This window comes from Lucilia cuprina, chromosome 6 (assembly GCF_022045245.1).
Source record: "Lucilia cuprina isolate Lc7/37 chromosome 6, ASM2204524v1, whole genome shotgun sequence".
NCBI classification, from domain to species: Eukaryota; Metazoa; Arthropoda; class Insecta; order Diptera; family Calliphoridae; genus Lucilia; species Lucilia cuprina.
In genome coordinates, this window is record NC_060954.1 from 21535297 (window position 1) to 21558827 (window position 23531).

General features: G+C 28.6%; 3 protein-coding genes across 3 annotated transcripts in view; 1 reads left to right on the forward strand and 2 right to left on the reverse strand.

Moving 5' to 3' along the window:
* The window catches only part of LOC111677306 (Krueppel-like factor luna), a 190636-nt gene extending 185508 nt beyond the window's left edge, over nucleotides 1–5128 (forward strand). Inside the window, exons 5-6 of the mRNA XM_046954727.1 lie at nucleotides 2259–3263; nucleotides 3364–5128. Coding sequence (XP_046810683.1) covers nucleotides 2259–3263; nucleotides 3364–3536 — 1178 coding nt within the window. The 3' untranslated portion in view covers nucleotides 3537–5128. The remainder of the gene's footprint in view (nucleotides 1–2258; nucleotides 3264–3363) is intronic.
* A 14290-nt stretch (nucleotides 5129–19418) lies between these two features.
* On the reverse strand, nucleotides 19419–21374 carry LOC124420505. Its single transcript, XM_046953508.1, has 4 exons — nucleotides 21341–21374; nucleotides 20714–20811; nucleotides 20337–20661; nucleotides 19419–19549 (listed from the first exon to the last, which is right to left on the reverse strand). The coding sequence occupies exons 1-4, from the start codon at nucleotides 21372–21374 to the stop codon at nucleotides 19419–19421; spliced, it is 588 nt and encodes a 195-aa protein (XP_046809464.1).
* A 225-nt stretch (nucleotides 21375–21599) lies between these two features.
* LOC124420506 (myb/SANT-like DNA-binding domain-containing protein 3) lies at nucleotides 21600–22019 on the reverse strand. Its single transcript, XM_046953509.1, has one exon. It carries the CDS (start codon nucleotides 22017–22019, stop codon nucleotides 21600–21602), a length of 420 nt encoding a protein of 139 aa, XP_046809465.1.
* Nucleotides 22020–23531: the final 1512 nt, after the last annotated feature.

The following is a 23531-nucleotide window of genomic DNA, read 5'->3' on the forward strand; positions in this document are numbered from 1 at the left end:
GACATGTTTTTCAAAGGTAACTTGATCAAAAAAAAAAATCAAATAATACTTTGGTTGAAAAATGTAATGAAAAACGTGTGTTAAGAATTTTTCGATCTCACTCCTTAGGAGCGAAGTGCCACACCCATATCCAAAATATGAATTAAAATTTGCATGTCTCAGAAACCGCAACAGTCCTCAAATTTTGTACGGATAAACATGAAGATATAAGTAGTCCAACTGATGAGCGTGGCACATCTTATATAAGAAAATTGTGATAAATACTGTGGCAGATTAGTAAAAGAGGGCTAGGCACTACCCATAAAAATTATAAACAAAAATTTAAAGTAATTAAAATATCTTGACAAACTGGTCAAATAATATTGAAATAAATTAAATTTAACATAAAAAGTTTAAAAAATTTATTTTGATTTTTAAATCGCCTAACCACACTACTAATATGTTATTTCGGCAAGAGTACGTAATTGGTAATTCGTGGTTCGAAAACACGGATCTATATTTAATTAACCGACTTATTTCAGTGTCCACAAGGACCTACCGTGATAAGTTGAGCATTTTTAGAGTAAACTTCAACACACTCAACCATGAAGTAAAATCGCATGTAAATTAAAGATTAAAGAATTATAACTCCTCAATCAGCTTCAAACATAATTTCATTCTTCCTTCCGATATCTCAACAGATACAACTCAGGATCCCTCACGTCCATCAGATAGCAGTATCCGATGGCACATCTCACTCCAACACATACTCAATCTTTTCATTATTAGCTCAATTCCAACAGAAAAGCCCTTTTTGCAAGTTTAGGTTTAAACCACAGCCACGACGTTGTTCCCGAAGGAACATCAACTAACTGACCAGCCAGGCGACTATCCTGCGGGCAACTTACCCAAACAACCTTTGCAAATTTTATAAAAAATATTACCTATAACATTGTACCTTAAAACATTAAATAAGGAATGTAGAGCCCGGATTAGGTGAGAACCGATAAAAAGTGATTGTTTGGTACTTTTTCGTTCATCAAAACGTAATTTTTGAATAGTATATAGAACTCTTACTTGTTTTTATTCGAGTAGTGTTTGGATTGACTTTTTTAATATTTTCATCTTTTCAAAGCCTTGGCTCTTTTTTTTGACAGAATTATTAAAAATCAACTTTTAAGTATTGCACTAATAAACCTAATAAAATATATTTAAATGGAAATAAAAAAGTAAATATCTTCAATTGACCGACAGGCATTTTACAGGCATTTCAAAACAAGGTGTACCAAAACTCTTTGAGGAATTTATAAGTGGCCATCTTTACACATAAATTTCTTATATTGTATACTTTTCCAACAATGTTTTTATGAAAGGTATTTTTGTTAATTTTTTTTAACTTCGGCACTCAATAGAATAGTTTAAAATGTATTTTATGTTCTGTGAAAAAGTAAAAAAAGAAGACAGAAAAACACTGCTCTGACCCAATGTCAATCGAAGTCAAACCAAAAAGTTAAAGAGTAGTACTTGTGCTATTGTAGACATTTTATGTCGTTGAAAGCATTTATGCACAAATTTCAGCAATGTTTCCATCGTAGTATATTGCATAGAGATCAGGTTAAATGGATCACGACTGGCACGGATTTCTTGTAAAGTGTTTTTGTCGTTATTCATTGAATTAAACTGCATTAACAACTGATGAAGTAGTTGTAAATTGCACAACATACTATTCACAAGTGACGAAACATTGCTACCAATTTGGAACAGGTGTGAGCAAAGTTTATGAACAAAAAAGAAAAGACAAAATGTACAAACTTAAAGATATTGTACGAGAATCTGAAATATTTAAATACATGCGAAGTCACATGTAAATAGTATTTAGATACAAAGTTTAATTTTTTATGAATTTGTTGTTAAAAGTTTATTCTTAAAATTTTTGTAAAAACCCAAATTTTGAGCAGCTAATATGCTGATTTGCACTAGACAGAGGCTTGATGGGGTAAATAAATTTTATACAAAAAACTTCGTATAAAATTCATCGGCCACCAAAATGTCGATTTTGTATCAACTCAATTTTTTTTTAAAATTGTAAGATATATGCTAGTTTTTTTGTTGGCAGTATACAAATATATTCGGGGAATCGAATAACAAACGAATTTCAAATATTAATGCTTAATATAATAATCATTTAGTATTTTATACAATTTGTCACTATTAACTATCTTTTGCAGTTTTCGAATGTATAATACGATAATAAAGTAAATTTTTTCTTTACTTTGTAGGATCTCAAAGTTACAAATCAGCAACTCATATTAAAAATAACTACAGTTCAACTCCATCAGCCGCAATATCAGCAACGAATCTTCTACGAAGTAACATTTGTTCAAATACTACAAATAGCAGTCGAAATTCTCAATATTCTTCAGCGTCACCATTTTCATCATCAAGCAATTCAATGGTTACAAATCGTCAATATTCATCATTTTCTAGCGCTTCGGCGGCTGTCACAAAAATGCCAATTCCACCGTTTTTAGCAGCATCCCCATTTCTTTTTTCATATCGCAGACTGAAGGATGAAGCAAATAATAATCTCGGATATATGAATAGTAATCACAGTAATGGCAGTAGTTCTACATCCTCGCAAAGTTTAAGTCCACACAATGCTAGTATAGTGGCTTCATCGTTCCATGCACATTCGCCGGTCGGATCGTCAACCTCTTCATTTTCAAGTGCCAACTCTGCTGGCAACGGATCATTTTTACAAGACTACGATCGCAAATTTAGCTTATTAAGTCTATTTAAAAATCCATACAAATACACTGACCGCAGAAATACTGCACAGATTCCAACAGGTTTTGGAGGTGCAGCTGCAGCAATTAGTTCTGCATTTCCGATGGCAAGTCCAGGCTTGTCTGCTTCAGCTTTTAGTTCTACGGCGCATACTGTAGCCATAAGCCATAAAATTCAACCAACAAACTCATCGAACGCATCGCCATGGAAACTTATGGCCGAAGCCCACCAAAGCTCTCCGTTTAGCCATTCTTATCAGGGAGCATTTAGTGCAATGACTACCTCCGATGGAAGTAATCGAAAGAATGCTTTTAGTAGCATCGTTTCTGGAGGCAGTACTACCTTTGCTCGTTCTAATGATACTAGCACAAATAGCAGTGCAAATGGTTGCAGTGATCCATCTAAAAATCGCAAGGTTCATAAATGTGACAATGAAGGTTGCGACAAAGTATATACAAAAAGTTCTCACTTAAAAGCCCACAAGCGAACTCATACAGGTATGTAGTTTATGAATTCAGAATTTTAAGTTTTTATTTTTGTTAAAATGTCTGCCTAATTAATAACTTTATACAATATTTTGCATCTATTTTCTGGCAGGTGAAAAACCATATGTTTGTACTTGGGAAGGATGCGTTTGGCGCTTTGCTCGATCCGATGAACTTACCCGCCATTATCGTAAACACACTGGTGTTAAGCCATTTCGTTGTCAATTGTGTACAAGATCGTTTAGTCGTTCCGATCATCTATCTTTGCACATGCGAAGACATTGACTATATAATGTTTTAGACAAATTACACTTATAGCAAAATAAAATCACACACACCTAGCTAAATTGTATTGTTAAGATTTATGTAAATTTTATTTATATTTACTATTTATTTATTTAAAATAACCAATTAAAAATACTCATACTAAATAGTTTCAAAACGTATCGTAGTTAAAAAACAAAGGACATCGTGTTGTTTTAAGGAATAGGAATTGTGTTCAAACCCCACATATCATATTTTTCAGATAATGAAATTTAGATGCCTAGTAATTCAACCGGACGTTACACGATCAACTTTTGTTTCCCAAGTTTCACTTTATTACTAATATACTCATAATTTTTAAAATTGAAACAAACATGCTTTTTAAGTTTTCTTTCCAGCTACTGTTTTAGTTTTACCATCAATAAATCAACTAATTATAATTTCATGAATTATTTTTATTTCTTCTCCTGAAAATAATCTTTCGGCTCAATTTTTAGTTTAAAATATGAGCTATTATTATTTTTTTAATTTTAGTGTTAAAAAACAAATTCAAAATATTTTGTGAGAATTAAAAGAGACTCTAACCTCCAATAACACAATGTCTATTTATTCTTTATCTTAAGGTTAAATTGACAGTTTTCATACAAAAAATATTTTAATCGGCAGAATAACTTTCGGTTAAACGATAACCAGAGGTGGAGTTAACGGGGCTAAGACATATAGTTGTTCATATAGGCGAAACTGAAGCGGTTGTCAAACAAGCATTTTTATTCTCTTCACACAGACGAACTCTCTGAAAATAAAACAAACTTATGCGCTCACAAAGCTTTAATTTTTTTCACAAAATTGCGAGGATATTAGCACTTAGTAGTTTTTCTTATCACCTTAACTTAATGTATTTAACAATGAATAATAAGAAATTGGACTATGACATTGTTTTACAACAATAACATATCCTTTACACACAGACGAGTTTTGTGAGAATTCAACACACTGAGGAAAGTCCGACCTTCTCAGAATACGTCAAAACTTTTTCGCGAAAATGTGAATATAATTTACATCCTGTACCTTTTCTTACACACACAGCACATTTTTATTTTTTTCCCTTTTTTCACCGTTTAAGAGCCCGAAATTGTCTTATTTTTTTATTTTTTTTACAATTAATTTTTGAGGAATTTTAATAAAACTAGAAAATAAACGAAGTTGTAAATTTTGGTATTGAAAATGGATAATAAATATAAAATAATCATTATGTTTTGCAAACATGAGATTAAATTCAAATATGCAATAAAATGATTAAAAAATATATGAAAGCATAAATTTACATGTTTTATATTTTTCCTAAAATATTTAAATACGTTTTTATGCAACTATGTATGGAATCAGTGGTGAAAGTGGTTGGAACTACAATACTTATACAAAAATTATACTAATACATTCTTAGGGTTAGGTACCGAATGACAACTCCTTTCGGTATTAACTGACAAGCCCCAATATCTTTATATTATTTGGCATTAAAAGTATTTAAGACCCCGAAAATAATTTATATTTTACAAACGAAAAGAAAAATATTTTTATTCTTTGACAATTCCTTTTAATAATCACTGAAAAAAGAAAACTTGTACATTTTCGAATTGAAAATTAAAATTAAAAAAGGATTTTACATACTTTTTTTCATTTTGCATTAGTGCAGAAAAAAATAAGAAGACGTGTTTATAATATGTTTTAAGATTAAATATCTTTTAAAAAAGATTGATTTACTAATATTTTCATTCACTAGTATATAAAATCCCATTAATAACACACAAAAAATAAAGTCCAAAATATATTTTTTTATTTAGTATCTTTTGAACAACTGTGTATATTTTTTAGCTTCTAGTAATACATTCTCACCAGTTAGTTTTTTGACCTTTAAAATCATTTTCGCCAATCTGCTACTATTTGTCCTGAGACGTGATGAATCCGTTCAGAATAATTAAACAAATTTTTTAACTGCTCTTATATTTAAATTAAATAAGCTTGTAAATAAAATTATTAAATATAATATAAATACTTACGTATCTGATTTTATGTCATTATGAGAGACTTCAATGTAATGCAGACAGTTAGTAACAGTGGTTGAAAAGTAAGTGGCTATGTAACTACAAGCCATTACTGAGTTTTTGCTGGGTTATTAATGGAAATACACTATTTTTATTATTCACAGCAGTTTATAATGCGTAGAGATGGTAACGCGTATCTCGCTTTTAAAGCTTTTATAACTATTATTCTTTTAAAAGGCACAAAATTATTATGTACACATTTTTCATTAATTGTTGACGAAATATGAATATTATTTAAGTATTTTGTCAACGCTTCAAAAAACTTTTTTGCGTCTGACTCGTTACAGACTACAGAAATGCAAATATTGAAATTTGATAGCCAAAAATAAAAATGGGATTTTTCCCTAAATCCCCAAAAACCGGGTATTGAAAGATACGGCTTCTTTCAATCGATCTCCCTAATAAACAGTTAATGTCACGCAGATGCAACTTAACCTAGCTAATAAAAAATACAATGTTTTTAAAGCGGTATCTGAATGCAGTTTGTTAAACTTAAATTTTTTGTTGGTATTTTTATTTACGCGTTATTTCGTGTCAAGTGATCCAACTTTTAAAATCGATGTCTTCTCAACAAGTTTAGTACTATTGGATTGTAGGCCACACACAATCCAAGCGCTATCGGTTGACAGGTCCAGAACAGCCGGTCTTAGAGGTGTTCAAATTTGGACATTTTGGTCATAGTGGGTTTTATTCAAATGCGTATAACTTTCTATGTATTGGTCCCAGCAAACATTTTACAAAGGCGTTTAGAAAGCTATTTCTTAATTTTTTTAATAGCTTATTCAGACCAAACAAAATTAAGTAATTATGAAAGAAATGAGAAATCTACTCGAAATTAAGTTATTTCCTAAACATTTTGTTGTTGTTTTTCCTTCTAGGCAAAATCCGTTCAAGTGTCAAAAACTCCGGTCTGAACAGGTAAGATTTTATTTATAATTTCGAGCCATAATTACTTAGTTTCGACTCGGTCTGAATAGGCTATAAGACAATTTACCATATAGTAGTACATATAAGTGAAACTAAAACTTAATTTCGACTCGGTCTGAATAGGCTGTAAGACAATTTACCATATAGTAGTACATATAAGTAAAACTGAAGCGGTTGTCAAACAAAAAAAATTATTCTCTTCACACAGGCGAGCCCCGAGAGAATAAAACACACTTGTGATAATTAATCGCACTCACAAAACTTAAAATTTTCTTGGCAAAATTGCGAGGATATTAGCACTTAATAGTTTTTCTTATCACTTAAACTTAGTGTTTATTATTTTTTGTGACACATTTATTCTATTTAAAACCCGAAAATAATTTATATTTTTCAAACGAAAAATGATATATACATTTTTTTTATTTATTGACATTTCATTTTATCTAATACTGAAAAAAGAAAAGTTGTAAATTTTCGTATTGAACATTAAAAGAGTATTTTGTATACTTTTTCACTATTAGTTCAGAAAGAAAATAACATAAAGACTTGTTTATAATATATATTAAGATAAAATATATAAAAAAAAAAAAATAATAATTAACTAATACTTTCATAAAACACAAAAAATAACGTTCAAAAAATAAATTTTTTATTTAGTAACTTTTGAACAACTTTGTTTATTTTTGTACTTCTACTAATACATTCTCACCAGTTAGGTCTTTGACAGGGGTCTTAGACAATCAGTTTCGCCTATATAGTACTATATGCAATTTATGTCTTGAAAAAAAACTTTTATAAAAAATTAAAATTTAAAAATACGGAAGATTTTTCAAAATATCAATTTTAAATATAAATAAGTCTTAATTTTCATCTAAAAGAAAAAAATTAAAACTGAAGTTAAAAATTTGCTCCAAAAATTCCTTCAAACATAGTCTATTGTAATGTCGAATATATTTGACAAAACCACGAAAATGTTTAAGGGCTATATAGTCCCATAATGGGGTGCGAGTGAGGTATCTATCAAATGTTAAGCACTTAATTTTGCCCTATTTCCCAAAATGGACGTTTTTGATATATATTTTTAATAATCAGAATGCTTACACCATTTCATTAATGAGTTTATGTAAAGTTAGCCCCTTCCATGTAAAATATTTTAACTCAAAAACATTGCTTTTTAGTTCAAATATTTTTATAGCGTACACCATTATAGTGAGGAGGGTATTATACGTTTGTGCTGATGCTTGTAACACACAAAAATATTGGTCCAACACCCACCTTTAATATACCGATCGACTCATAATCACATTTTAAGTCGATTAAGACATGTCCGTCCGTCTGTCCGGCTGGCTGTCCATGTAAACTTTGTGCGCAAGGTACAGGTCGCAATATCAAGATAATTAGATTAAATTTGGACCAAGCATGTTTTTTTGGCACAAGGACGAAGCCTATTGAAAATGGTTGAAATCGTTCCATTATTTCACCTAGGTCCCATACAAACGTACCTCCCGATTTGGGCTTTTTATGCCATATTTACGTCAAATATACTATTATGATCGCCCCTTATTTGACCCTAGCCCCCATACAAACCCCCCTTAAAAAATGTCTTAAACGTCTAAAATTGACTTGTAACCATTTGTATCGCAATGAAACTCAACATAATTAGCTATTATTTAAAAATATATCCATTTCCAAAATTTAATGAGGATTGGCCTATGTTTGACCTATACTCCTATATAAAGCCTCATTTAGAAAATTTGGGTTTTATCAATAAATTGCTTAAATACTTTGGAATTACGGTAAAATTCAACATAAAAGTTTCTTTGTGAAAAATAAAAATTTTTAAAATATATCATGGTGTAGGGTATTATATGGTCGGCCGTGCCCGACTATACTTTCCTACTTGTTTTAATAAATATCCCACTCGCATCCGAAAGTATCTTCAAAGCTCTTAAAGGAAATGGCTTTCAATTGAGCAAAAAAAAAAAACAACAACTAGATGTTGTATTGTGCCAAATATTGAAAAAATTCTTATTATTGAGTTAAAAATATTTTTTTGATAGATATCCCACTTAAAATAATTTGTCTAATACCTCATACAAAATAATACTTATGAGATTTCGAGCCAAATCTAGTTGATTTTAACTAGATTTCCCCTATAAAACAAAATCTACTTCGTAATTAGATTTCGTTAAAATCTACTCAAAATCAAGTTGGTTTTAGTAATAAATATTACTAAAAAATACGACGCTGCATAAAAAAAGAGAAAAACAAAGGAGACAAAAAATTTAAAATGTCAAATTAAAATGTTAAAATTTTAATAAATTGAAAAACATAAATGAAAAGTTTGTTTAAAATAAATGGTAATGTTATTTTTAAATATCAATTTTTTATTATAAATAAAATTTTATTAAATATCCCTTTCTTTTTCAATTAAAAAAAATTTCAAGAAATATTAGCAAATAGTTAGTTCTATTGGTTAGTAATTCAGACACAATATTTCAACAAGATCTCTCGTGAACTTTCTAAGTTAGAGGCGGTCAAAATTTGACATTTTGGCCATGCAGGTGTTTTTTCTCATCCATGTTCTTACCTATTGTTCTTAGAAAAATGTGTCCCAAATAGTTTAGATAGCTTTTAAATCAATAACATTTTTGACTTTTTTCAAAATGGGCCCTTTTTATTTTTTATTTTTTTTAAGAAAGCTTAATGGGATGCGAGTAGGATATCTATCAAAAAAAATATTTTGTAACTCAAGACATAAATTATTTACTATTTTTTTGAAAAATCAAAAAGCTTTTTGACTTTTTTTCCAAAATGGACTCTTTTTTTTATTAATTGTTTTCTCAAAAGAAAGCTTAGGTCTTTTCCTTTAAAAACTTTTTGGTCGCATAGTGGGATATCTATCAAAATAAATGTTTTGTAACTCAAGACAAAGGTTTTTAAATTTGCACTATTTTAATTTTATTCATATTTGTGTGTAAACCTTAAAAATTAAACTTAAGCAGAGAAACTAGACACATTAGCCTTTCCGATGGTATGTAACATACCCAACTAAAATTTGATAGCCTCGATACTGTAATACCCATAATATGTTAACCTCAGGAATAAAAATCACTTTTTTTCTATGGGAATATTGAATAATTAATTTTGTTATTTATTTGTAATAATAATTAATTTAATATATAATAATAATAAAAAGATGAATAATTTAGTAAAATTTAATCTTAGTCACAAAGATAAATTTATATAATAACTATTTTTACACTTAATTTATGAAGTTTTTAAATTTTCAAATATCCATACTATTATCCTCCTTATTTGTCACCTTTATTAGCTGCTTTTTTTGTCAATCCTTTCTTGGCATTATTAGATTCAGCTACTGATTTCGCTGCTGGCTTCTTTTTTGGCTTTGGAAAGAAATCGCATTGAGTAGATGCAGAAAACTTTTTTAATTTGAGTCTTCCATCGACAAGCGGTATGAAAGCATGGTATTGAGCAGTGCCATCGATTGTTACCGCAGCATCGAATCTGCTCTTTAGTGTTTTCAATGTTTCCTCATGATCCTCTTTGCTACTAAAAACTATTTTAGTTTCTTTGCCCAATGGAATAAAGCAGTCGCATCTAAGATGCGATCTTGATGAGAGCACTGGAGGCTATACTTCGCTGCATTTCTTTTGAGGTTTGCTCCAATACCATCACATGCTCCTTTACCATGAGCAGTAGGATGAAAATGCCACTCAGCTGGCATTCCAAAATCTTTTTCATGAGCTGTAAGATTTGCGAAGCTACTTTTGTTTTTAAAATGTTGACGAGCACCGTCCGAAACGTAGTATACCTTTTCTACTGTAAATTTTGATTTTAAATAATTTAGTATTATCTTTTGGTACTCATAAACTGCAACGGTGTCATGTTTTAAATCGTCGGATATGATTGCCATACTTTTGTGTTCCAGGTTTTCTTCTTTCATGTAGTAAATAACTACTGTGAATATGGTTTCTTGGGCGTTATTGAAGTGGAATGCTTGTATGGAATCCTGAAGATCATATTTATAGTTCTCTGCGAAATCAAATGAAATAATGAATTCACCAGACTTCAAATGTGTTTTCAAGTCCTTGAAGAATGACCACTGCTCTTTTAGAAACACTTTAGAAAGGTTTTAGAAACACTTACACGCAAATATGAAAAAATCAGCTTAAAAACATTTGTCTTGAGTTACAAAACATTTATTTTGATAGATATCCCACTCGCATCAAACTAAGCGACCATATCGGTCGCTTAGGAAAAGACTTAAGCTTTCTTAAAAAAAATAAATAGGGCCCATTTTGAAAAACAAAAGTCAAAAATGTTTTTGATTTAAAAAAAAATCAAAAATATTTTATTAAATTTTTAAAATTTTTTTTTCGAAAGATTGCATATTAATAAGTTACATGGATGAGAAAATAAGTTACATGGATGAGAAAATAAGTTACATGGATGAGAAAAAACACCTGCATGGCCAAAATGTCAAATTTTGACCGCCTCTAACTTAGAAAGTTCACGAGCGATCTTGTTAAAAAATTGTGTCTGAATTACTATCCAATAGAACTAACTATGGTGCAAATTTCATCGCGATCGGAAGACATCGATTTCAAAAGTTGGTTCACTTGACGTGAAATGCCCCCTATTTAAAAAAAAAATCCTCAAAAAAATCAGTTTTAATTTTGGTATGAATACTCGAATTCATATTTAAATTTTTATCAGCGTTGATATTAGGGTTGTTAATTATTCGTGTTTAAAATTATTCGAATAGAAACTTACAAAATTCTTTTTATTCAAGTAGTCGACTAAATTTTAAAAACTACTCGATTATTCGAACGAATAACAAATTTATGTTTTTATTGGAATAATATAATCAAATACAAATAAAACTGTTTAAACACCTCCAAAATCTTAAGATATGGGTAAAAACGCGTTTGCGTACATTAATGCACTTATAAGTGAGTTCCTGTCAACCTAGTTCAATCTCAACATATTTTAAATTTCTCAATAGACGCTGAGACTTTTATAATGATATACATATGTATGTGTGCATTTCACCAACTACTTAACATGTTTTTTACCACACATCAAAATATTCGGTGCGTCTGTATGTTAGAAACACGATAAGACGACATAGAGATTTAAACTTTTAGACAAATAATTTTTTGTTTGGTATTAAAAATTGGCAATATCTGCCAACGATTTTACCTAGCACCCATATAAGGTTCCCTTCAGATAACTGGCTTATAAAAGTGCGGATAGCAATTAAATTTTAAATGTACAAAGTTTTAAGGAATCGAAATGTTTTTGTAAAATATTATGAGGATAGGTCATTAGTCCATCCTACCTCCCATATAAATATATTATCAGAAAATGACTGTAACATAAACAGGGTTTTTAGGAACTAGTTGTTTCATCTATTGCAAGATTTAATTTAGTATTCGGGCATTTCTTTGTTCAATATTAATAATAAAATTTTATTTGATTATTCGACAAAAATTGTTCGAATTATTCTTATTCTAAATAAGATTTTTTTCGAATGACAACCCTAGTAGATATGCAACGTAATAAAAAATAATATAAATAAAAATCCTACTTTGTAAAATCGTCCTTCTTTAACAAACATCGAATATTGCATTGAAACTGAACTCAACGTTCGGGCGAACAATTGAGTAGATAAGAAATTCAAATGTAGAAGCCAAAATTAATACTATGAACCGAATTAATGATCTCTAACTAACAGTAATCTTCACATTTAAACGATCAAAACTAAACTCATATTATATGCCACAGGATGCCTAATAATATAAATATGAGGGGTGTAGTGTAAAGTGACCCAATTAAAAAAAACGATTTGAAATAAATTGACACCAAGGTTAGTTCTTTTGGATATTAGGCTAGCACACATTTTCAGTCCTATCTGTTAAAATTTCCGGACTTAGAGGAAGTCAAAGTTGTAGATTTTGATCATACAGGGTTTAACTCAAATGAGTGGTAACTTTTCGCCTATTAGCCATTCATATCGGAAGACATCGATTTTCGATGTTAGGTCACTTAACATGAAATTGCTCATATATGAAATGGAAAAACAGGCATTCTTTATAATAAGAAATTATTTCAAAATTATAATAACTATTATATTTGTAAATAATATATTTTAATTATTGTCATATTAATAAAATTTTAAACTAATATATTATATTAATATTAATTATCATTAAGTAATAGATTTCTATATTTTTATAGTTAGCTCAATTTTGTAAATACTCGTTTGAAGTTAGTAAACTAAATATATACACCAACATTAATTCTATATAAATAAATTTATTTAAACAGATAATATAAATAATATATTCTATAAAAAACGTAATCCAGAAAATGTTTACTAAAACCCGCAAAGTACGAATTAATTAATGGAATAAACAGTGTGAAGCAAAAATTACAATATTTATAGGATTATAGCAATGAAATTACACAGAAGTAATATTTATACAAGTCAAAATTTTATGTGGATTGGTCCATAATTGACCCTTCTCCCCATATAAGATCATCTTCAGAAAACGACTTTAACGTTAATTATGGGCGTAAAAATACGAATATAGCGAAGAAATTTGACATAAGTATGTATCTTAGGAACCAAAACCTTTCCACCAAATTTATCGGTCTATAATTGACCCTATCCCCCATATAAGGTCCCCTCCATAAAAATACTTTAACGCTCATTACTGCCTTAAAAATACGAGTATAGCGGTGAAATCTCTTTATCAAATTTTATGTGGAACAGGCCTTAATTGACCCTACGCCCAACATGAGGTCCTTATCAGAAAAATACTTTAAGGCCCATTACTGGCTTAAAAATACGACTATAGCAATAAAATTCGACTCAATTAAGTTCCTTGCCAGTCAAAACCTCTTAATTTTATGTGAATCGAGCCTTAATTGACCTACTTTAATGTTCCTATCATAAAATTAATTACTGGGCTAAAAAACGAGTAAAGCGATGAAATTCGATATAAACCTGAATTGTAGGAACCAAGATCGTTCTACAACATTTTACGGAGATCGGTCTTTAATTGACGCTACCCCCATATAAGGCCCCTTCAGAAAATGACTTTAAAGCTCAGTACTGACATAAAAATACTAGTAGATTTATGAAATTCGACAAAAAAATTGTTTTGTGTAAGCTAATAATTAATAATCTCTATCAATTTCTATGAGGATCAGTCCATAATAACACCACCCCATATAAATTCCGCCCCAGAAAATGACGCGAAAAATACGAATACGGCAATGCAAGTCGACATAAAACAATTTTGATTTAAAATCTCTCTGCCATATTTTATGACTTTAATGCTCCTTAATGGCTTCAAAATACAAGTAGATCGATGAAATTTTAAACAAATAAGGAACTGAAATCTATGTATGTATAAATTCCCCTACTTCCTATAAAAATTAGCACTGTTAATAGTAAAACCCCCATTAATGGACCTGTTTTAAATGTTACCCTGATGTTCTCATTAATATCGATATATAATAATAAAATATTCAAAATATCAAAGTTCATATATATACACACACACAGAAAACAGATCGTTTGAAAATCGATTATCATTATAAATATTTAGTTAAATTAATTGCAATTGTATCCCTGTTATAGAAAAACTGTATAATTAACTGATTTTTTATATTCAGTATTAAAAAAGTATAATAATAATCGAATTGTGGTTGTAACAAATTCCAAATTAATAATTTGAACTGAATTGTATCGGTTATTATATTTATTTCTTAATTCAGTAAAAGCAACCATCCTTTATTTTGGATTAATACGTAAGAACATCTAATATTAGTTGTTGTGACCGAAAAACTGTTAAAAGTATAAAATATTGAGCACTGCAAAAATTATTTAAAATTTAATTACGGTTAAAGGAACCAAATTCGATGTTCACAACCAATTAATTGGTAATTATAGTTGACGTATACAAAAATAAATAAAATAAAACAAATTTATAATTTAAAATAAAAAAATCGATTTATATTTGGGAATAAATTAATGCAGAAATTTGGATAAAAAAGGTAATGTTTAATGTTTTATATCTTAAAATCTATTTTATGTTATGTTTCTATAATATTTAATAATTTTGCAGCAGCGTTAAGGCGTGAAAAGCTAGTGTTCCTTGGACAAAAAGAGAAGCAAAATCCCTGATACATAAAAACTATGTTTATTACCATCAAAATCTTAAAACTAAAGGGAAGAAGTTCTTATTTTATATTTATATATAAGTTTTTTAAGTTTATACATATTGTAATGTAAATATTTTAAACAAAATAAAATAGATTTAAAAATACACACGATCCACAAATTGTTTTTTAATTAATAATATTTCATTTACAAATACCAATAATTTCAATACAGATTACCGAATAATAAATAAAAAATTGTGTACACCATATATTTAGTTATAGTAACCAAATTTTACGATAGTTGCAATCGAATTTTTGTATAGTTGTGAGAACCGACTAAATTCGATTGGAAACAAATTCGGTTATCGCAACGAATCTGTTTTCTCTGTGCACAGATAAAAGATTGATTGGAAATCGGCTACTATGATAAATATTTAGTTTAATTAATTAAAATTCTATTGCTGTTATTAAAAATCAATAAAATTAACAAATTTTCTATATTCAATACTAAAAAACCATAATTATAATCGAATGGTGGTTTTAACAATTTCCATATCAATAATTTGAACTGAATGGTATCGGTTATTAAATTTTTTGTAAATTCAGTAAATGAAGCCGATTTTAATTTAGAATTAAATCGTCAGAACATCAAATATTAGACGTTGCAACCGAAAAATAGTAGAGAGCAAAAAATATTGAGCACTGCAACCAATTATCAATGGAAATATTATTTAAAATTGAATGATGATTAGAGGAACCAAATTCGATGTTCACAACCAATAAGTTGGTGATTTTAGTTGACGTTTATAAAATAAAATGAATTTATATTTAAAAAAAGGCAAATTGAATTTGCGTATAAATAAAATCGGAAAAATCGGATAGAAAAGGTAATGTTTAATATGTTTTTTATCTTCTAATATACTTTGTGTTATTTTAGTTTTCATAATTTTACAGCTGCGGAAATGTAGTACTCCTTTTGACATGTTGGACAGGTTGAAGAGCAAAATTTCCGACACATAAACATCAAATTTTCATCATCAACCATCAACTTATATATCTATATAAGTTTTTTAAGTTTATTCATTTATATTTTATTGTAAATATTTTAAATAAAATTAAATATATTTTAAAATACACAAAATCCACAAATTTGTTTTCAATAAATAATATTTCAGTTGAAAATACCAATAATTTCAAACCACATTACCGAATAAATAACAAAAATAGTTATGTACACCATATATTCAGTTATAGTAACCGAATTTTTCAATAATTACAATCGAATCTTGGCATAGTTGTGAGAACCGACTGAATTCGATTGGAAACAAATTCGGTTATCACAACGAATCTGTTTTCTCTGTGTATCAGTGATTTGATGGTGGGTATAAAAGATTCGGCATAGCCGAATATAACACTCTTACTTGTTAATTTTTTCATTTAGTTGAAATTTAAGACTTTATTATATGTATAATTGAGATTTTGAAAGATCTTCGGTATTTTTAAAGTATTTTAATGTCTACTTCTTAAAAAACCCTTTTAAAAATGTTAAAAAAACGGTTTCATTTAATGGTCAAAAAATTTTAGGAGATCGGGCTATCCAGATTTAAATTGTCTTGCATTGATATAAGTGTAAGAAAACATTTTACAAAACAATATTCATAAAAAATATTGGTGGTATTTTTTGGTGACAGTTTTTCGTATATCGAATATATTCGACATTTAACTTCTAATAACTAACCTTCTATAACTCACTAGGGAAAACTTAATTTCAACAAATACTATTTTTCCCGGATTTAGCATAATTTTTTTCTAACCAAAATTCGAAAAAAAATAAACAAATTAAGAAAAAAGTAAACAAAATTATTTTTATTTGTTTTATGTTTACATTTGGACATTAAAATAACAAATTTATTTTCTGAAGTGGAACTATGTTAAATTTCGTCGCTAAACTGGTATTATGAAGACAGTTATGAGCGTTAAAGTAATTTTCTGTACGGGATCTTATATGAGACGTATGGTCAATTATGGACCAATTCTCATAAAATCTGACAGAGATATTTTAGTTCCTTTAAACCTTGATTATGTTGAATTTTGTTGCTATATTGCAGTACATTCGCAGATTCGTTAACAAATGCAATTAATATTAATTTTAAAAAATAACTGAGTTTTTAACGCGTTTTAGCGCAATTTAAATATACTCCACATATGACCTTTTCGAAAACAATTTTAAAATATAAAATTCTTCCCATTTTATCTACAGATTTGGAGATTTCGTTCGAAATTTGGGTTTAAATTATAATAACATGTAGCGGATGTTAGCATTACATTCATAACTTCAGCAATATTTGTAAACGTAATCTATCCAAATTAAACGACAAATTGACCAAAATATAGAATTTAAGACAGTAAAATAAAAATATCATCTAGAAAATGTAAATAATGAACTAAAAGTCATGGTGAGATAGTAGAAATCAAAGGTCATGGGTATCAAATCTTTGCATATATCGCGATTATTGTTCGTCGTACGAGTTTAGATGTTATTACAACTTTTGTATACAATTTCATTTTCCTTAGCTGTGTTACTTAAAAATATCAGTTGATTAATACTTTAAAGATATTGTGATACAATTCTTGCACCAATTAGCAGAAAATACTTTATTCTTATAAAATCATTTATCTTAGAATTTCGGCAAATTAGCACAGTATTTTGTTTATGCGAAATTTCAAATAGGTATGGAAGTTGCAATTATACTTTAAATTTTAAATTCTTACAAAATTTTTTTTTTCATACAAGTATCGTGAGTTCTTTATATAAAAAGTTCCATTCATTCATTATTCATGGTGTTAAATTGACTAGTGTAATATTACGGTGTTGTTATGATTTTAGTCAACTCAGTTAATATGTGGAAAACTCATACCAATTAAGATATCGAAAAATACCTTTGTACACATAAGTATAACCAGTAGATGTACAAATTACAGTAAAAAAAATTCGAAAATTGACTAGTGTAATATTACGGTGTTTTGATTTTAGTCAACTCATTTAATATGTGGAAAACTCATAGGTAATTTTGCTAAATCCTAACCAATTAAGATATCGAAAAATACCTTTGTACACATAAGTATAACCAGTAGATGTACAAATTGCAGTAAAAAAAATTTCGAATAGTAAAAAAAAAATTTCTCATTACCAAAATTCAAAACAGGACGATATGATTTAAAAATAGAGATAAAAGATTTTTTATTTTATTTTTGGAATAAAAGCAATCAGCATTTAGTTCAATTGTTTGCAAAAAATAACTAAAACGAAAAAAAAATTCCACATTACCAAAATTCAAAACAGGACGATATGTATATTTACATAATTGATTTAAAACTAGAGATAAAAAAATTTTTTTATTATATTTTTGGAATAAAAGCAAACAGCATTTAGTTCAATTGTTTGCAAAAAATAACCAAAACGAAAAACTAATTCACATGTACACATGCAAAATAAAAATAACCAATTTTGGTTAATAATAACCAAAGTGGCAACATTGCTTGTTTAAATATTTGTCATAACATTCTTACATCGAAAATCATCTTATAATTAGTTGCACACTTTTGCCGATCTTTGCTATGTACCGAATTTTTACTGTTATTCTCTCCTGATAAATTTTGTTTGTCGTTATCGGTCCACCTAAAATAAAAAAAGTTTCAGCTATTTTTTTACGGGTTTGTAATAATATAATTTTAAATTCAATGTCTAGTTTTTTAGACATTAAATAATATTTTTCCGAAAATTTAAAGTAATTTCAAATCGTTTATAACATGAAGATCTAAAATATTCTATGGTTAGTATAAGTACCCACTAAACAAATTTTGCCGAATTCGTGCTGACGGTCCGCAAAATTGCAGATTTCGTATCCGAATTCCGTCAGAATTCAAAGTCGTACAAATGTCTTACTTTCTTACGACATTTCGTACGAAAGTTTGATCAATTATAAGAAAGTCTGATAGATGTCGGATAAATGTATGATAAAGTGTCCGACAGTTCGTACAAAAGTCTGATCAAATATAAGAAATTGGGTTGTTTATTCTGATCAACGTCTGATGATTACTATGGTTTAATTTTATTAATTTTATTAATTTTATATATTTAGGCCCATAATCTCAATCTCTGGTTATCGTTTTTCGGAACGATATACTGCCTGTCAGCGCAATTTTGTTTTCTCAATAAAATTTTATTATTTATACTATCGTTAATGCTAACCGGAACTCATCATACGGTTAATAATTTATCGATACAATAAATTGACAAAACTGTTACTTTTTTCAGTTTTAAAAAACAAAAAATTTTTTATATCCACAAATAAAAATAAAATATGAACAACAGAGTTTTTGAATTAATCTCAATGGAAGAGGAATTTGAAGAGATTCAGCCTCAAGAAAATGCTGAGAGAATCTATAAAAATAGACCAAACTTCCTTGAGGATATGGATGAAGATAATTTTAGAAAGAGGTTCCGAATTTCCAAGTCAACATGTAAATATATCCTTAGCAGGATTAGCAAACAACTATTATCTAAAACGGAAAGGTGAGAAATAGCATAATTAAGTGATAATGTGGTTAATCTTTTTTTTCAAAGAAATTTTGCATTATCACCAGAAACCAAACTTTTGTTAGCTCTGCGTTTTTACGCTAGTGGTAGTTTTTTAATAACTGTGGCCGATTTTTGTGGACTGAGTATATCATCAGCAGGTCGAGCAGTTAAAGATGTTTCACAAGCAATTGCTTCACTATCTAGCGAATTTATTAAATTCGATGCTATGCAAAAAAATATTAATGAGTTTTATAAAACTGCAAAATTTCCGAAAGTAATTGGTGCGATCGATTGTACTCACGTGCGCATACAATCTCCTGGTGGTGATAATGCAGAACTTTATCGAAATCGAAAAGGATATTTTTCCATTAACGTTCAGGCTGTGTGCAATAATGAACTTATTTTTCAAGATATTGTAGCAAGGTGGCCCGGATCTTCCCATGATAGCACAATATTTAATAACAGCCGTTTAAAATTTAGACTTGAGAATAAAGAATTTAAAAACACCTATATTTTGGGTGATAGTGGTTACAAGGTATGTGACTATATGATGACACCTCTGCTTAACCCTATAACAAATTGTGAAAAGTTGTATAACGAGTCACAAATAAGAACTCGTAACGTTGTTGAAAGATGTTTTGGAGTATGGAAACGTCGATTTCCAGTTTTATCAATAGGGATGCGAATAGCTGTTAACACTGCAATGACTGTTATCGTTGCCTGTGCGGTACTTCACAATATAAGTACTCAACGAAAAGAACCCCTTCCACTTGAAGAACAACCCGACATTATTAATGAAATTATTGAAAATGATAACGAAGTTCATGAAAATGCAAATAATAGAAATTCAAATGCCAGAACCGTTTTAATAAACAGTTATTTTGCAAGGTAGTAGTATTTTTTTGAGATATTTTGATCTAATAAAACTTATATTACAAATTTTATTTCAGTTTATAAATCATTTATTGCGAATATTTAATTAACAAATTCTCAATGTAAATAAAAATATACAAATGATCAGATGCGTTGTTTTTTCTTTTTTTTCATTTTGGATAAGTTCATTTTTTAATCGTATTGATGTAATTTCGTTTTGATATTTTTCCATTTCTAGCTTGTGCTTTTCAGCAGCTCTGGCATTTTCATCCCTATAAAAATCCTGCTGTATCTTTATTAGTTTTATTTTTTCATCTTCTAATTTGGTTTTTCGTTGATTAAACTTTTTTGTATTAAGTTTACTTGAAACTTTTTCCTTTAATATTGTAGGGTTCCATTTAGACGATGATGGATACATTTCTTTATCCACTTCCTCGTCGATCTCTATTAAATTTACGAAATCCTAAAAATAAGTTAATATTAGCATTGTTAAACTGTAAAATCTTTTATTTTACCTCTTGAATGAAATCATTAATATCATCAGTTTTAGATTGTAATTCTTGTATGGAATCATTAACATCTTCAGTTTTTGATTCAAGTTCAGTATTTAATCCTAAAATTTAATTGAAAACAATTAGAATCGCTTACGTAGCTTACATAAAAAAGAGGCGACAAAACTGACTATAGAATATAATATAGACTAGACTATAGACTAGACTATAGATTAGACTATAGACTAGACTATAGAATATAATATAGACTAGACTATAGACTAGACTATAGACTAGACTATAGACTAGACTATAGACTAGACTAGTCTATAGACTAGACTATAGACTAGACTATAGACTAGACTATAGACTAGACTATAGACTAGACTATAGACTAGACTATAGACTAGACTATAGACTAGACTATAGACTAGACTAGTCTATAGACTACACTATAGATTAGACTATAGACTAGACTATAGACTAGACTATAGACTAGACTATAGACTAGACTATAGACTAGACTATAGACTAGACTGCAGACTAGATTATAGACTAGATTATACACAACTATACTATGGACAAATTTATGTATTAGTCTATTGATTATTTGTCAAAAGATTACAAGTTAGATTAAGTGCTGAAAAGTACTGAAATATAGTACTGCGGTATTTTTCGAAATCATATTGTAAAGTGATGTGACAATTGATCGCTTTTGCCACAGCCTCATACAAGGACCCATTCACAAAATGCTTTAAATGAAATAATTGACTTTAAATGTCAGTATCACATTAAAATTAGTTTGAAAGAAGTTTTACAGGAATACAGATCCATCTAAAAAATTTTATTTGGATCGGTCGATATCTGACTTTAGCTGGTTTAATTTGTCATTAAAGGAATTAAGATAAAATCACATACATATAATAATCATACCATTACCATCGTTGTCGTATAGATTACACAAGCCAGTAGCAGATTCCCCAATAAGACAAGAAATTTTTTCGGATATATTTGAAACTATGGACGTAGCAGTAGGTCCCCCGCCTGTTCGATAGGTTTCACGCTTTTCGGTAGCTATTTCCACTTTAGACTTTCTTTTTAAATTTTCGTACTTGTCGCGAAGCGCTTTCCACGTTCTTTGTACCCCAGACTGACTTGCAAATTCTGAAGCAAGTTTCTCCCAAGTTTCATTTTTTTGTCTCCAAGTTACTGCATCTGACTTTTTATTTTCCAGTACGGATTTGTGTTTCTCCACTAGGTCAACTAGCAAATATTCCTCATTCAATGAGAAATTTTTACCTCTTTGTCGTTTTTCATTGTTTTGTGACATTGTTCATATATTTTTAAATTAATTTCTTCTCGAAAATTATTTTTATTTTTAAATTGTAAAAACTTCAATTTTCTATAGTGTTACCTTACATAAGTGACTGTTAAAATTTAAATGTAATTTTTGTATGAGAAATTCAAAATATATAACCGACAGTATATCGCAACGAATAATTAATGCGCCGGTTAGTTAATTGGAGAAATAATCGGATATTGAGATTATGGGCCTTAATGTTATAAAATTAAACTATAAAATATTATGTAATTTTTTGCTAATTTTCGTGTAGTAACAAAGTTTAAAGAAATTTAAACAATAATCTCACATATGCAGAAGTTGTTTACCGACATTTATCAGACTTTCTTTTGTTTGATCAGACTTTCGTACGAAATGTCCAAAGAATGTCAGATATTTATACGACTTCAAAAATTCTTACAGAATTTTCCTGGGAATTTACATTAGATTTCGTAACAAATTCTGAATAATAACTCTGCACATTTTACCGAATATGTATACGAAGTTTAATCACGGATGACAAAAAAGGAACTAGTATTGTTTTCGTAAAATATAATTTAAAATATTATATCGGTCGATAATCAACCCTACCTCGCATATTAGGATCCCATCAGAATATGACTTTAACATACATAACTCGCTTAAAAATACCTGTATAGGAACTAAATTCTACATAAACAGCTTTTTTTAGGAACAATCTTTTTAACATATTGCAAATTTCTAAAAATACATTAAAATACTTTAAAAGTTATTCTCTTAAGGAAACATTCTATTTTAACATTGCAAATTTGATTTAGTATTTGTTTTACAAAATATTAAAGTAATTCTTTGTTTAATATTATAATAAAGTACAATTAAAATATTATTCGGATATTCGACAAAAATTTTTAAAATTATTCTTTATTCTAAATTGGAAATTTTTTATTCGAATAATAATCCTGCTAAACACACAAAGTTTTATAAAAAATTTAAAATTTGTTTGAATTTTCAATACCAAAAATTTAAAGTTTGTAAATTAATATTCAGCAACAAAAAATTATTACTTTTACAGCAATAAAATTTCTGTTTTGTTCTGTGTAAATTTAACTCACTTGTGAGAACTCAATTCTCTAATAATGGTTCAAAAGTTTTCCGCGAAAATACCTGAATAATAGGAATTGTAACACTTTTTTTACTACCACAAAACTATTTGTTATTGTTTATATAAAATGTATTAAATTTAAACCCCCCAAATAAAAAGTTTAGAACTTGTTCTAAAAACAACTAATTCTAGAACGAATGCAAAGAGAATCCCTTTAGGTTATTTAATAACGACGTTCGGACTACTGGAACTAGGGTTGCAAGATTCCGATTCGCAAAAAGCTGGACATTGGGCTTTAAAAAGCTGGACAAAACAAAAAAAGCTGGACATAAAGAAATACTGGGAAAATGCTAATTTTGGTTTTGTGTAAATAGTTTCACAGTGATACACCAAAAAAATGCAGGGGTTCTCATATACCAATT

Excerpts from the sequence above, each read along its gene's own strand:
- LOC124420505 (XM_046953508.1), bottom strand. The coding sequence starts at position 21,374 with ATGATTTCGAAAAATACCGCAGTACTATATTTCA. Across the intron at positions 20,812-21,340 it reads TACCGCAGTACTATATTTCA|GATTAAATACTGAACTTGAA; the intron begins GTACTTTTCAGC and ends ATTAAATTTTAG. Across the intron at positions 19,550-20,336 it reads AACAACGCATCTGATCATTT|CATCGAATTTAATAAATTCG; the intron begins GTATATTTTTAT and ends TTTTTTGCATAG.
- LOC124420506 (XM_046953509.1), bottom strand. The coding sequence starts at position 22,019 with ATGTCACAAAACAATGAAAAACGACAAAGAGGTAAAAATTTCTCATTG.